Genomic DNA, 13362 nt, shown 5'->3' with positions numbered 1-13362 from the left:
TGGTTTTTAATATTTATTTATTTATCAAATTTTGCCACTGCCCATCTCCCCCAAAGGGAGTTTTTGAGATAAAAATAGTCATATAAAAGCATGATGTAAATATCCTATCCCATTTTGTCCTCTCCCATCCTATTCGATTATCCCATACTAGAAGAGAAATAAAAGGAATTACTAGGTTACGGAATATCCTTTTGAATTAATTGCTCCATTATCTGCCAAGAAAGGTTATTGCCAACCATCTCTACGTGAGCGTAACTATATGCATGCTTTCAGGAAGTCATGTTTGCTCTGGGGCAAACAGGGTCCTTGGGCTGCTCTCCTTGGTGTGACCAACCCAATTAACTCCCCCTCTTCCTCTCAACTGTGCTATATGTTCATGGTGGATGTTTACACTCCAAAAATTCACTATAAGAAAGGAAGGCCTTTCCTCATGACACATTGGTTAGAAACCAATCTCCTTTTAACCACACTTTTACGTGTATTGTATCTATTTCACCTTATTTCTTTTTACCTATAACAATGCACATCTAAAATATTTTCTTTTGTGTATAGCTACTCTCAGATAAGTAGTCTGAAATCTGCTTGAATCATTTTACTTTCATTGCTGTGCAGAAGTATGTACAGACAGAAAAATATGCTTTCCCCTTCCACGGGCATTTTTGCTGTTAAAATATCGTAAGTGAAGAAGTCTAAAAGATAGGCCTGCATAACTCATAGAAGGGAAAGGGCCATATTGATACCTTAATAATAATTGGGTGAGAGAGAAATAACTGGTGCACCAATCAGCTGTTTGGCAGCTAGCAGCAGAGCTGGAGCTGGCAATGTTGATGAGGCCTGGAGGTAGTGGAGGACTCCGCAGTGTGTCTTTTGGGGCAGGGGTGGCTGCAAAAAGCTAAGTGGCAGCTCATCCTTCCTGGTGATAGTGATGTTTGGCAGCAATGGATTTATGAAGTTTTCAAAAAATGACTCTGCACCACACAAAACTCTCAGCAGGCCACATGTTGTGTAGGCCTGGTATAAGAAATAGTTTCTTCAACATTTAACCTTCCAGAGGAAAAGGATAATAGTGATACATGTAAGAGAAAACGAGGAAAAAAATTGGGTAATTTCCTAGTAAAACTTAATTTGTTTAGTTCTGAAACTCACTGTATTGGATGAATATCAGAAAGGAGTCCAGGATGACTTTCAGATGTTGAAACAATGTGGAGCACTAACCTGGTTGCCTTGGTGTGAATATCTTATGAGCATGACATTTTGAGTATCTCAGAATCGGCTGTTTTTTAAAGGGCATGAAAAAATCTCATTCATATATTAATGAATTCGGAAATTGAAATTGCAGAAAAAAACTGAATAAATTGAATGGGTTTTTAAGGATAATTGTTATGATTGAACACAAAATTGTATTGTGCTCCACATAGCCCATGTATTAAGAACTGCTGGAAGATTCTGTTCAAGGTCCCATCAAAACATTTGGCTCATAGCAAAGAGGCCAAAAGTTCTTCTTCATAGAAGTACCCCAATTATGGAATTCTCTCCAAGGGAAATAAAGCTTCCCCACACTATTTAGTTTTTTTTAAAGGCATTTGTAGGATACTAGCTCTTCAGCAAAGGATCGTTACCTTGTCGTGCTGGAGCTTGAGCACCTCAATGATGCCATGAGCTAAACCGTGAAGGGCCACCCAAGACGGGAAGGTCAGGACAGAGAGGTCAGACTAAACGCGATCCCTGGGGAAGGTAATGGCAACCCACCCCAGTATTCTTGCCGTGAAAACTAAATGGATCAGTACAACCAGAGATATATCGGTATACCATCGGAAGATGAGACCCCCAGGTCGGAAGATGGTCAAAATGCTACTGGGGAGGAACAGAGGATGAGCTCAACTAGCCCCAGACGTGATGACGCAGCTAGCTCAAAGCCGAAAGGACGGCTAGCGGCCGACGGTGCTGGTGGTGAACGGGGAATCCGATGTTCTAAGGATCAACACACCATTGGAACCTGGAATGTAAGATCTATGAGCCAGGGCAAATTGGATGTGGTTATTGGTGAGATGTCAAGATTAAAGATAGACATTCTGGGCGTCAGTGAACTGAAATGGACTGGAATGGGCCACTTCACATCAAATGACCACCAGATCAACTACTGTGGACAAGAGGACCACAGAAGAAATGGAGTAGCCTTCATAATTAATAGTCAAGTGGCTAAAGCAGTGCTTGGATACAATCCAAAAAAGGATAGAATGATCTCAATTTGAATTCAGGGCAAGCCATCTAACATCACAGTGATCCAAATATACGCCCCAACCACAGATGCTGAAGAAGCTGAAGTAGAGCGGTTCTATGAGGATCTGCAGCACCTACTGGACAATACGCCTAAAAGAGACGTTATTTTCATCACGGGAGACTGGAATGCTAAGGTGGGCAGTCAAATGACACCTGGAATTACAGGTAAGCATGGCCTGGGAGAACAGAACGAAGCAGGACATAAGCTGATAGAATTTTGCCAAGACAACTCACTCTGCATAACAGACACTCTCTTCCAACAGCCTAAGAGACGGCTTTATACATGGACTTCACCAGATGGACAACACCGAAATCAGATTGACTACATCCTTTGCAGCCAAAGGTGGCGGACATCTATACAGTCGGTAAAAACAAGACCTGGAGCTGACTGTAGTTCAGATCACGAACTTCTTATTGCACAATTTAGGATCAGACTAAAGAGATTAGGGAAGACCCACAGAACAGCTAGATATGAGCTCACTAGTATCCCTAAGGAATATGCAGTGGAGGTGAAGAATCGATTTAAGGGACTGGACTTAGTAGATAGGGTCCTGGAAGAACTCTGGACAGAAGTTCGCAACATTGTTCAGGAGGCAGCAACAAAATACATCCCAAAGAAAAAGAAAACCAAGAAGGCAAAATGGCTGTCTGCTGGGACATTAGAAGTAGCCCAAGAAAGAAGGAAAGCTAAAGGCAACAGGGATAGGGGGAGATATGCCCAATTAAATGCAAAATTCCAGAGGTTAGCCAGAAGAGATAAGGAATTATTTTTAAACAAGCAATGTGTGGAAGTGGAAGAAGACAATAGAATAGGAAGGACAAGAGACCTCTTCCAGAAAATTAGAAACATTGGAGGTAAATTCCAGGCCAAAATGGGTATGATCAAAAACAAAGATGGCAAGGACCTAACAGAAGAAGAAGAGATCAAGAAAAGGTGGCAAGAATATACAGAAGACCTGTATAGGAAGGATAACAATATCGGGGATAGCTTTGACGGTGTGGTCAGTGAGCTAGAGCCAGACATCCTGAAGAGTGAGGTTGAATGGGCCTTAAGAAGCATTGCTAATAACAAGGCAGCAGGAGACGAAGGCATCCCAGCTGAACTGTTCAAAATCTTGTGAGATGATGCTGTCAAGGTAATGCATGCTATATGCCAGCATATAGCACAACACAAGAATGGCCATCAGACTGGAAAAAATCAACTTATATCCCCATACCAAAAAAGGGAAACACTAAAGAATGTTCAAACTATCGAACAGTGGCACTCATTTCACATGCCAGTAAGGTAATGCTCAAGATCCTGCAAGGTAGACTTCAGCAATTCATGGAGCGAGAATTGCCAGATGTACAAGCTGGGTTTAGAAAAGGCAGAAGAACTAGGGACCAAATTGCCAATATCCGCTGGATAATGGGAAAAGCCAGGGAGTTTCAGAAAAACATCTATTTCTGTTTTATTGACTATTCTAAAGCCTTTGACTGTGTGGACCATAACAAATTGTGGCAAGTTCTTAGTGGTATGGGGATACCAAGTTGTCATGTTCCCCGTTTCAATGTTCTGTTAACATCGTAACGTTTCACATGTCAAACCGTTTTTCCGTGTATTCCCGGCTTGCTCATTGCTGGTATTTTCCATTCGGGCGCTCTGCTTTGTTTTGGAACTTTGGAATGTATGTTTGGGTTTGCAATCCTATTCAAGGTTACTTTCCCAGGCGTGTGTAACGGTTGCTAGCACCTGGGAGGGGGTGCGTGCTGACGGGTGCTTCGGGCGGGACTGGATTGAAGGCAAGGCTTTTAAGTTTGTATTTGGCGCGATTTTGCTCATTCTCAGCTTTCTCTGTATTTGCATACTATTCCTTTAATAAATCAGTTATCTTTAAGCCCGAGCTTGTGAGACTGAGTATTTGGGATTAGGCAACCATTACACAAGTCACCTTGTATGCCTCCTGAAGAATCTGTATAACGACCAAGTAGCAACAGTAAGAACAGACCAGGGAACAACGGACTGGTTTAAGATTGGGAAAGGAGTACGGCAGGGCTGTATACTCTCACCTTACCTATTCAACTTGTAGGCAGAACACATCATGCGACATGCTGGGCTTGAGGAATCCAAGGCTGGAGTTAAAATTGCTGGAAGAAACATTAATGATCTCAGATACGCAGATGATACCACTTTGATGGCTGAAAGCGAAGAGGAACTGAGGAGCCTTATGATGAAGGTGAAAGAAGAAAGTGCAAAAGCTGGCTTGCAGCTAGACCTGAAAAAAACCAAGATTATGGCAACCAGCTTGATTGATAACTGGCAAATAGAGGGAGAAAATGTAGAAGCAGTGAAAGACTTTGTATTTCTAGGTGTGAAGATTACTGCAGATGCTGACTGCAGTCAGGAAATCAGAAGACGCTTAATCCTTGGGAGAAGAGCAATGACAAATCTCGATAAAATAGTTAAGAGCAGAGACATCACGCTGACAACAAAGGTCCGCATAGTTAAAGCAATGGTGTTCCCCGTAGTAACATATGGCTGTGAGAGCTGGACCATAAGGAAGGCTGAGAGAAGGAAGAGAGATGCTTTTGAACTGTGGTGTTGGAGGAAAATTCTGAGAGTGCCTTGGACTGCCAGAAGATCCAACCAGTCCATCCTCCAGGAAATAAAGCCAGACTGCTCACTTGAGGGAATGATATTAAAGGCAAAACTGAAATACTTTGGGCACATAATGAGAAGACAGGACACCCTGGAGAAGATACTGATGCTAGGGAGAGTGGAAGGCAAAAGGAAAAGGGGCCGACCAAGGGCAGGGTGGATGGATGATATTCTAGAGGTGACGGACCCGTCCCTGGGGGAGCTGGGGGTGTTGATGACCGACAGGAAGCTCTGGCATGGGCTGGTCCATGAAGTCACGAAGAGTCGGAAGCAACTAAACGAATAAACAACAACAAAGGATACTAGCTGCCTAGGACTAGATCACTTCTTTTGAAATGTACTTTGTTTGAAATACTTGCATAATTATTGTTTTGTAGAATTGATAATTTATTGTTAATTTGTTTTATTCAATTATTGTATTATGCTTGCTTTTATTCTTCTATATACCACTCTATGCTCCTTTGGGAGGAATAGTGGTATAAAAATTAAGTTACTGTTATTGTATGATAATCAGTAATAGTTGTTTGTTGACATCATCAATATTATTTTTCTGTTGCAGATTCGTTACATTTCACAAACACAAGGACTACCAGCAGAGTATCTTTTGAGTGCGGGAACGAAAACAAGCAGGTTTTTTAACAGAGATCCAAACTTGGGATACCCTCTATGGAGGCTAAAGGTTTATTTTCTTTACTTTTTTTTCTTTAGAAGTTCAGAGGTTGTTTTTTTTCTGAGAGTAGCACTTAATTTTAAGACAAATCTTAGGTGCTAATTATGTGGTTTTCTTTGTTTTCTTTGTGTCTTAAAACTAGTAACTAAGTAAATTAATAACAATAAATATAAACTAATAAGTAAACCAGTAGCAATCAATATTGCATTCAGTAGCATTTTATCAAGGGAAACATCAGCATCTGAACATCAGGAATAGAATATTAATTTGCTAATAATTGGATAGAGTGTATAACACTAAATATGTATGTTTTTCCTACAACCCTATTAAGTGAATGAGACCTAAATAGTGGCTGGCTGCACATATCATACTGTGCCATAATGTGATTTGATTTTGACTTAGGATGATGTATAAATCTATCCTTGTGGTTACTGGGTTAATCATAAGTGTGGGCCACTAGAGTTTGTCCAATAAATTATGTGAATATAAATCTGGCCAGTAGCTATTAAGGTATCCCTTCTGAGCCTGGATCTTCTCTGTACCTAAAACAGGAAACCATTGGTGGAAAAATGGTGAGTTATAACAGAGGCTGAAAATCAAACAAATAGACTAGGTTGTCTCCTGCTTTGCCATAGTGGGATTCTATTACTGTCTTTAAGAAAATGCCTCTACAGTGGGTTAGTCCAGTAAAGCAAGTCCAATAAGTAAAATTCTTCCAACTACTGTTCAGCATAATTGATACACAAAGGGTGTTCTGAATTAGACTTGGTTCTTATTTCTTGCTTCCTGAGGATCTTTGGAAATTTACAATAGACATGTCTGTAGAAAACATGTACAGAACCTGCAATGAAGAAATTTATCTGTAAGATAGTTTCTGTAAGATTTAAGGCCATCAGAATTAGTTCTGATTTCAGTAAACCACATGTTGTGGTTGCTAGTTATTTCTGCCCTGATTATAAAGCTGTTTTGCTGATTTAAACACTGTTTCAGATCTTGCATTAGAGTAGCTGATATAGTGAGATGGGCAGCGTATAAATTTGATAAAACAAACAAACAAATAAATGCTACTTTGGCATTCTGTTTGTCAATGGCTGATGCCTGCTGACTTATTTTTGCTTTTATTGTACTAAAATATTAAATCTTGATATAATTCGTTGTAAACCTCTATTTTATTTGACAGACTCCAGAAGAGCATGAGTTGGAGACAGGAATAAAATCAAAGGAAGCTCGGAAATATATTTTCAACTGTTTGGACGACATGGCACAAGTAAGCTGCCAGTAAAAAAAAATATTCACTTTGAAAAGTACAGGTATTATCATCCATAGAAGCATTAATTAAAAATTGTCTTACATAGGAACTGTGTTCCCTTTCTATTATTCCCCTTGGGGCTATACAACTTGCTGTCCTAGTACACCTAAGAATAATTCTCAGTAATTTAGCAATTATAAGTAAACAATTTTAGGATAACCTACATTTTGTAGACTTGTCTTGAACATACCCTTTAAATGAAAGGGTACTGCTTCTTTGAGTTAAATATTTATTTGTTAGAAGTGAAGCAAGAAAGAAGAGGGATGAATTAGAACTACGTTCCTCAAGAACTTAAAATATTTATGTGTCCTCTATTTTTCCTGCTGTAAAATGAATAAATTGAACAAAAATCTAAACAATTTTAAAAAACCTTTTCCACAAGGTAAATATGTCTACGGACTTGGAGGGAACAGACATGTTGGCAGAGAAGGCTGACCGAAGAGAATATATAGATTTGTTGAAGAAAATGTTGACAATTGATGCAGATAAGAGAATTACTCCGCTGAAGACTTTGAACCATCCATTTGTGACAATGAATCATCTACTGGATTTTCCACACAGCAACCAGTGAGTTTGTGGCCTAGATAAATGATACTATTCATTCAGTCAGTCAGTCAGATTTGTAGCCTGCTTCTTTTTGGACAAGTAACAAACCAAGAAGTATTATCTTTGGATAATCTTACGAAGTGTTTAAATTAAATAAAAAATGGATTCAGTAAAATAAATTCCTAAACAACAGTTTTAGCATAATGCTCATCAGAGACATCAAGAAGTCTTGCCATAATAGCTGAGTAAGTTACTTCATTTTTCAATCTTGGCTTTCCACTGCCACCTATGATTTCTCATACATAGGTAGGTTTTATATTGCAAATACAAAAGAGGAGAGAAACCTAGTAATAATATATAATTTGCTAGAAATATTTGACTGTAAATATATTCTGGAATAGGCAATATTTGGTTTTGCTTGCATTGTATTATGGTGGAAGAGGATGGCAGTTATAGCTCCTTAGGCAAATGTCAAATCAGATTTCAGAAACTGCCCAAGCAGCTTAAAATATTAAATTAATTCACAGTCATAAATGCCCTTTTTTTGATAATCAGACATGTCAGTGAGTAGGATGATAAGCTAAATCACCTTTTTAAACTCCATACTTTCTTTTAGTGTGAAATCCTGTTTTCAGAACATGGAAATTTGTAAACGAAGAGTTAATATGTATGACACTGTTAATCAGATAAAAAGCCCATTTACAACACATGTTGCACCAAATACAAGCACAAACCTCACCATGAGTTTCAACAACCAACTCAGTACTGTGCATCATCAGGTAATCAGTTCCATTTTGTTTCTTTTGATGAACAAAATTAAAACTATTTTTATCATCTCCTGGAATGATTCTTCCTTGTAATTGACTTGCTTTTAGTAGCTTCAGTGAATTTAATCTGAAACCAGCTCAGTATTTGGTAGGCCACAGCATCTGTTCCATAGCATCTGTATCATGACTGCCTATGAGTTCTAGATCCCCTTCAGGTTACTGATGGGCTTTTAAAGTCCTGTGTGATTAAGAAAGTGATTGACATATCTGCAGATTTCCTGTTCGTCTTGTTGTTTTCAGTTGTTTAATATATATGTAAGAATATTATAGTTTCTAGTTCTCATAATAGATTGTCTTGTTTTTTTCAGGCTAGTGTTTTGGCTTCCAATTCTACAGCTGCGGCTACTCTCTCTCTAGCAAATTCAGATGTTTCACTGTTGAATTATCAGTCTGCTCTCTATCCATCCTCTGCAGCACCAGTTGCTGGTGTGGCACAACAAAGTGTTTCCTTACAGCCTGGAACAACCCAAATTTGCACCCAAACAGACCCATTTCAACAAACTTTCATTGTATGTCCTCCTGCCTTTCCAAGTAAGTGTGTGTTTTGGTCCTTACATGCTATTTAAGGATTTCTATGATGATGTATTTACGTGTCTTTAAAATAGGAGAAAAAAAATCACCTTGGTGCTGTCTCTTTATACATTAAAATCTACATTTTCGTACATTCTGAAATAAAAACAAGCATATGTAGAAAGAAATGTCCAGACAACACAAGTTGATTTTGGGGCTACTTGGACAAAATTGGATTTTGTAATATAGAAGATTATATTTTAAGTATATAGGTATGATGCACATTTCATAATAGAAGGAAGCAGCGTGGTTCACTTCATGGGTATTGCAAAAAAAGTTTTCTTGTTGCTTCATAACTTTCTTACACACATAGGCCAGAATCCCCAACTTTTTTGATCCTGTAGGCATATCAGTTATCTTGAGAATATAGTATGGGTTATCATATATTAGTAGCTTCTGGGGTGGGTATAGCTTTCTCAATATTGATAATTATGACCTTACCTGTATCTTTTTATTGCATCATTTATTGGCAGGTAAGTGCTGAAAAATATTTTGGTATTTATTTGTGATCTATCTTGTATTCCTTCCAGCTGGTCTTCAGGCAACCACAAAGCATTCTGGGTTCCCTGTAAGGATGGACAATGCTGTTCCAATTGTGCCACAAGCACCAGCAGCTCAGCCACTGCAGATCCAATCAGGAGTTCTCACACAGGTAAAAGTGGGGAGCGGGGCAGTAAAGCAAGGTGTCATATGTTTGGGTAATATCTGTGGTGTCCTCTCAATTGAAATTGGGAACCAGAAATTCCTGAGTCTTTTAAAAATCATTAGTAGCATACTAAGGAAAAGATAATAAAATATGGGTAAACAGTAGTCTGTTTCTTTGTCTAATGACTTCTTTGCTTTAAAGGTTTGGCCTTTGCAAATGGACATATTGTCCAAGACCAAAATCTTAGGCAACTTTCATTTACAGGTACAGATGCACCATTGTGCCTATAGCAGAATATGTTAGTAGCTATTATTCTAGAAGAAGATAATTTTTAATTGATTTTAATTGCTTTCCATAAAATTACAATTGATATAAGACTTAGTAGGAAGCAGAAAAAGATGTTCTTTATCACTATTGGTTCAAATAAATTACTCTTTCCCATCAATTTTACCATTCTCTTTAGGAGTGCTTATTGTATTTGTACTGTTTCTTGCTGCTGAGAAGATGACAGGTTATACATAATAAAGATTTAGACTTACTATTTTGATATTCTGAATATCAGTTTTCTATTCTGGTATAAAAACAAAGGAGTTTCTGCTTTCAAAAACCATTTTTGTTATTGTTGTTGTTATATATTCATTGTTATAATGGGGATGTTTGTTCCAGAACAGAAGATTTTGAAATCCTAATAATTATAGTTACGTACATTACTTGTTAACTTAATTGTATAATTTTTGCAATGCAGCTTTGGTTACATCATTGTAAATTCTATTTAGGTCAGGCATGAATAACTTAAAGGTAGCAACTTATCCCTTTTTATTTGTATTGCAAGAAGGCATTTGGAAGCACTTAGGCTAGCATAATACAAATCCCATATTCTATATGAATACAATGAAAGTTTTCTTCTAGGTTTTAAGATATTTGTGGTGAAATATAATTACACAGATAAAGTAATTGAATTGCTTTGTATTTTTAAAAGGAAATCAATAAGAAAGCAGTTAATGCTATTTTTATATCAAAACACAAAATGCTGGTTTAACAATTGAATGCTTTCAGTAAGCCATTTTAGGAATTATTTTTGTTTCCAAGCCTTTCCTGCACTGTATTTTATACCACTCATGATTAATTTTTGTTTTAAGTGCACTAAACACAAAAGGCTTGTTCATGGATATGAAGAAATACTTGTTATCAGTGCATACAAGTTGGCAGAAAAGCGTATTGATTTTTTCAGTGGATACCTATGAATTCTTCAAGTCACTCAAAAGCACCCTTAGTATCCTTGGGGGAAACCTTTCTGGCCCTGTTACCTTAGTACATTTGTTTCACTCACTGCCTAATCTACATTTCAGGGAAGCTGTACACCACTAATGGTAGCAACTCTTCATCCTCAAGTAGCCACCATCACGCCGCAGTATGCGGTGCCCTTTACTCTGAACTGCGCAGCCGGCCGGCCAGCGCTAGTAGAACAGACGGCTGCAGTACTGGTAATTGCCTCCCTTGATTGTGTTCACTAACGGAGTTTTTGTTTTAACTTAGACTTGCAGAGGGCATGGAAGCATGTGCCATCTTGTGGCTGTGTTCTTGCTACATCTTAATGTCTTGTTGTTTTTCCTCCCCAACATTGCTGAAGCACTGTCTGACTCTGATGTTTAGTGTTGCTCTGTAAAGAATCCAGATTCATTGACTGTTGTTCTTTACTAGCTAGTTTGCTGATCAAGCTCTTCTCCTAGTTTGGAAAGAGCAATAATGTACTTCTTCTTTTCTATACTCTTTATCTTTTTTTATTTTGCTGATTGAAAACAACAGTAATTGTACTTAGATTGATTCTGCCATTGACACCTGGGTAGCCATGTCTTGACAAATTTAGCTATTTTTTTTAAGTTTCTTTGCACGTACATATGTGTTAAGCACAGAAAGTCTTTAATATCATTAAATCCTTTATGATTCATGGCTTTAACAACCCAGATTTCTTAACCTCCATCAAACAGTTAGGAACCCAAATCTCTCTGGCCTTTCATTACCTCTGAGCAATGTGCATCATCCTTAAAGAGATGTTGCACCCCACCAGTGCTTTTAGTTCTTTTTACATTTCTTGGTTGAGATTAAAGGTGAGCTCTTCCTGTCTAAGCTATATCTTAGGATAGTTGTTTAATTCTCTAGTGTTGTTAAAAGAAGCACAGTGCAGACTTCTCAAATTTCTCTTTCTCATTCTGGATTTCTCTGATTGGAATTCATGCTTTGTAGATCCCACAAAACAGTCAATTGGAAACCCCAGAATCAGATCAGTGAAAAACATGGAAACAATGCAGTGCACTTGAAATGGTGATGTTCTCACGTGTCTTGCCAAGCACACTTCTATTTGTTGCATACATCATTGTCGTATGTTACTTTAAAGTGATAATTCGTGAGCATCTTTCTCTCCAATGGAGAGAAAAGGGGCATTATTGGCTCTAGTCAGAACAAGTCTCACCAAGATGAGTAACTGCTGCTCCAAGGAGTGCCACATGGGTAGGCAAGATAGATTTTTTTAAAAAGGATTATAATTGCATGTGTTGAAAAGATCACTACAGATTTCTTAGTTCTCCATTCTGTCTTCCATTATTCAATTCTAGCTGAATTTCCTTAGTTGAAACACATGGAGTACATCTAATAGAACTTAAATCTTTGATTATTTACTATCAGAAGACTATTTTGGATTTCTCAGCCAGTAGGCTAATCAGTCCCTCTTTGGATTTACTGCTAGGAGACTGAGACCAGAATTTTATATACTCTGCACTCAAAATTCATTGCAATGGAAAATTAAATTCTGAAACTAGTATAAATTGCACAGATTAAGCCTTCTTGTCTCACAGGAAAGGGAAAAGAACTATGAAAGGCACAGGCCATTTGAACTTCTTTTCTACTTGTGTCACCTCACTCTTCTATGCTTTCAAACGATTTGCAGCCTTAAGGATTAGAAACTGGATTTTAATAAATCCCAAAATGACATACTTGGAATTAAGAGTCTGCAAAGCATTCAAACTGAAACATTTCAAGCTTGAAACAGTTGTTTGGGGTTCAAACAAGTTGCATCCAACTTAGTAAAAATGCTCCATCTTTGTTCGACCAGTCTGGAATCATTTTTGAGCTTGGAACTGAGCTGTTTTGAACTCAAATACTTATGGAATGGTCAGAACAGTGTGGGGACACTGAAAAGTGGAAGCATTCTGCTTGAGCTCAAAACAAGATCCAAATGTTTTGAATTTGAAATGTTTTCTGCACCTCTGCTTGGAATACTAATTGCTGTGCTTCGATGACACGAAACGTATCTTCTAGACTAAATCCACCTGTCTATCTGAATCCTACCTTTCTCTCCATGAATTTTGGCTTCTAGGCTTTTGCCCGAAATGCTCACCTTTAGTGCTTTCAACACTTCTCCCTTTTGCCGCTTCATCTAAGTTTACGTTAGCCATTTGCTAAGCTTTGCATATTTTTGTCCCTCCTCTGTCAAAACAGTTCGTCGCTTGGAAAACCCGATTTCTGCCTCCTGGTGGGGACATTAGATCTCGCACTGTATTAAACTCTCTGCTTTGTCTCGTGCAGGTGTTGGCTTTTGGAAAGAGGCATGGTGTGACTTAACATTATTCTCTTTTTTTAATTATTCCGCTTGTGTTGGCAGAGGGGTTAGCAGTTCTCTGCTTGAAAGCTTCTTGTTTGGAACCAGTGTTTGGAATAAGAGAATTTGTTACTTGCAGAAATAATGTCATTTAAAATTGCATGTGTGATTGTTTTGCAGTTTGAACTATGTGGAATATGGTTACAAGTATTGGACTTTGGAAGTATTTTGTTGCAGAACTTGTATCTTGTGAATAAGTTTTTGCAAAGAGAAAGCACTCT

The 13362-nt window shown here is 38.0% G+C and overlaps 1 protein-coding gene across 4 annotated transcripts in view; it reads left to right on the top strand.

The window, feature by feature from the left end:
- The window catches only part of HIPK1 (homeodomain interacting protein kinase 1), a 43307-nt gene that overhangs the window by 16187 nt on the left and 13758 nt on the right, over window positions 1–13362 (top strand). For 3 of the 4 annotated variants that reach the window (XM_063297399.1, XM_063297398.1, XM_063297401.1), the window contains 7 exons: window positions 5478–5597; window positions 6769–6855; window positions 7280–7464; window positions 8060–8222; window positions 8579–8801; window positions 9371–9492; window positions 10836–10970. In XM_063297399.1, coding sequence (XP_063153469.1) covers window positions 5478–5597; window positions 6769–6855; window positions 7280–7464; window positions 8060–8222; window positions 8579–8801; window positions 9371–9492; window positions 10836–10970 — 1035 coding nt within the window. The remainder of the gene's footprint in view (window positions 1–5477; window positions 5598–6768; window positions 6856–7279; window positions 7465–8059; window positions 8223–8578; window positions 8802–9370; window positions 9493–10835; window positions 10971–13362) is intronic. The other variant, XM_063297400.1, reaches the window with a different exon arrangement.

The sequence above is a fragment of the Candoia aspera genome, chromosome 3, assembly GCF_035149785.1.
Source record: "Candoia aspera isolate rCanAsp1 chromosome 3, rCanAsp1.hap2, whole genome shotgun sequence".
Lineage (NCBI taxonomy): Eukaryota > Metazoa > Chordata > Lepidosauria > Squamata > Boidae > Candoia > Candoia aspera.
Note: the sequence above shows the minus strand (reverse complement) of the source record. Positions and strands in the feature narration are given on the sequence as shown.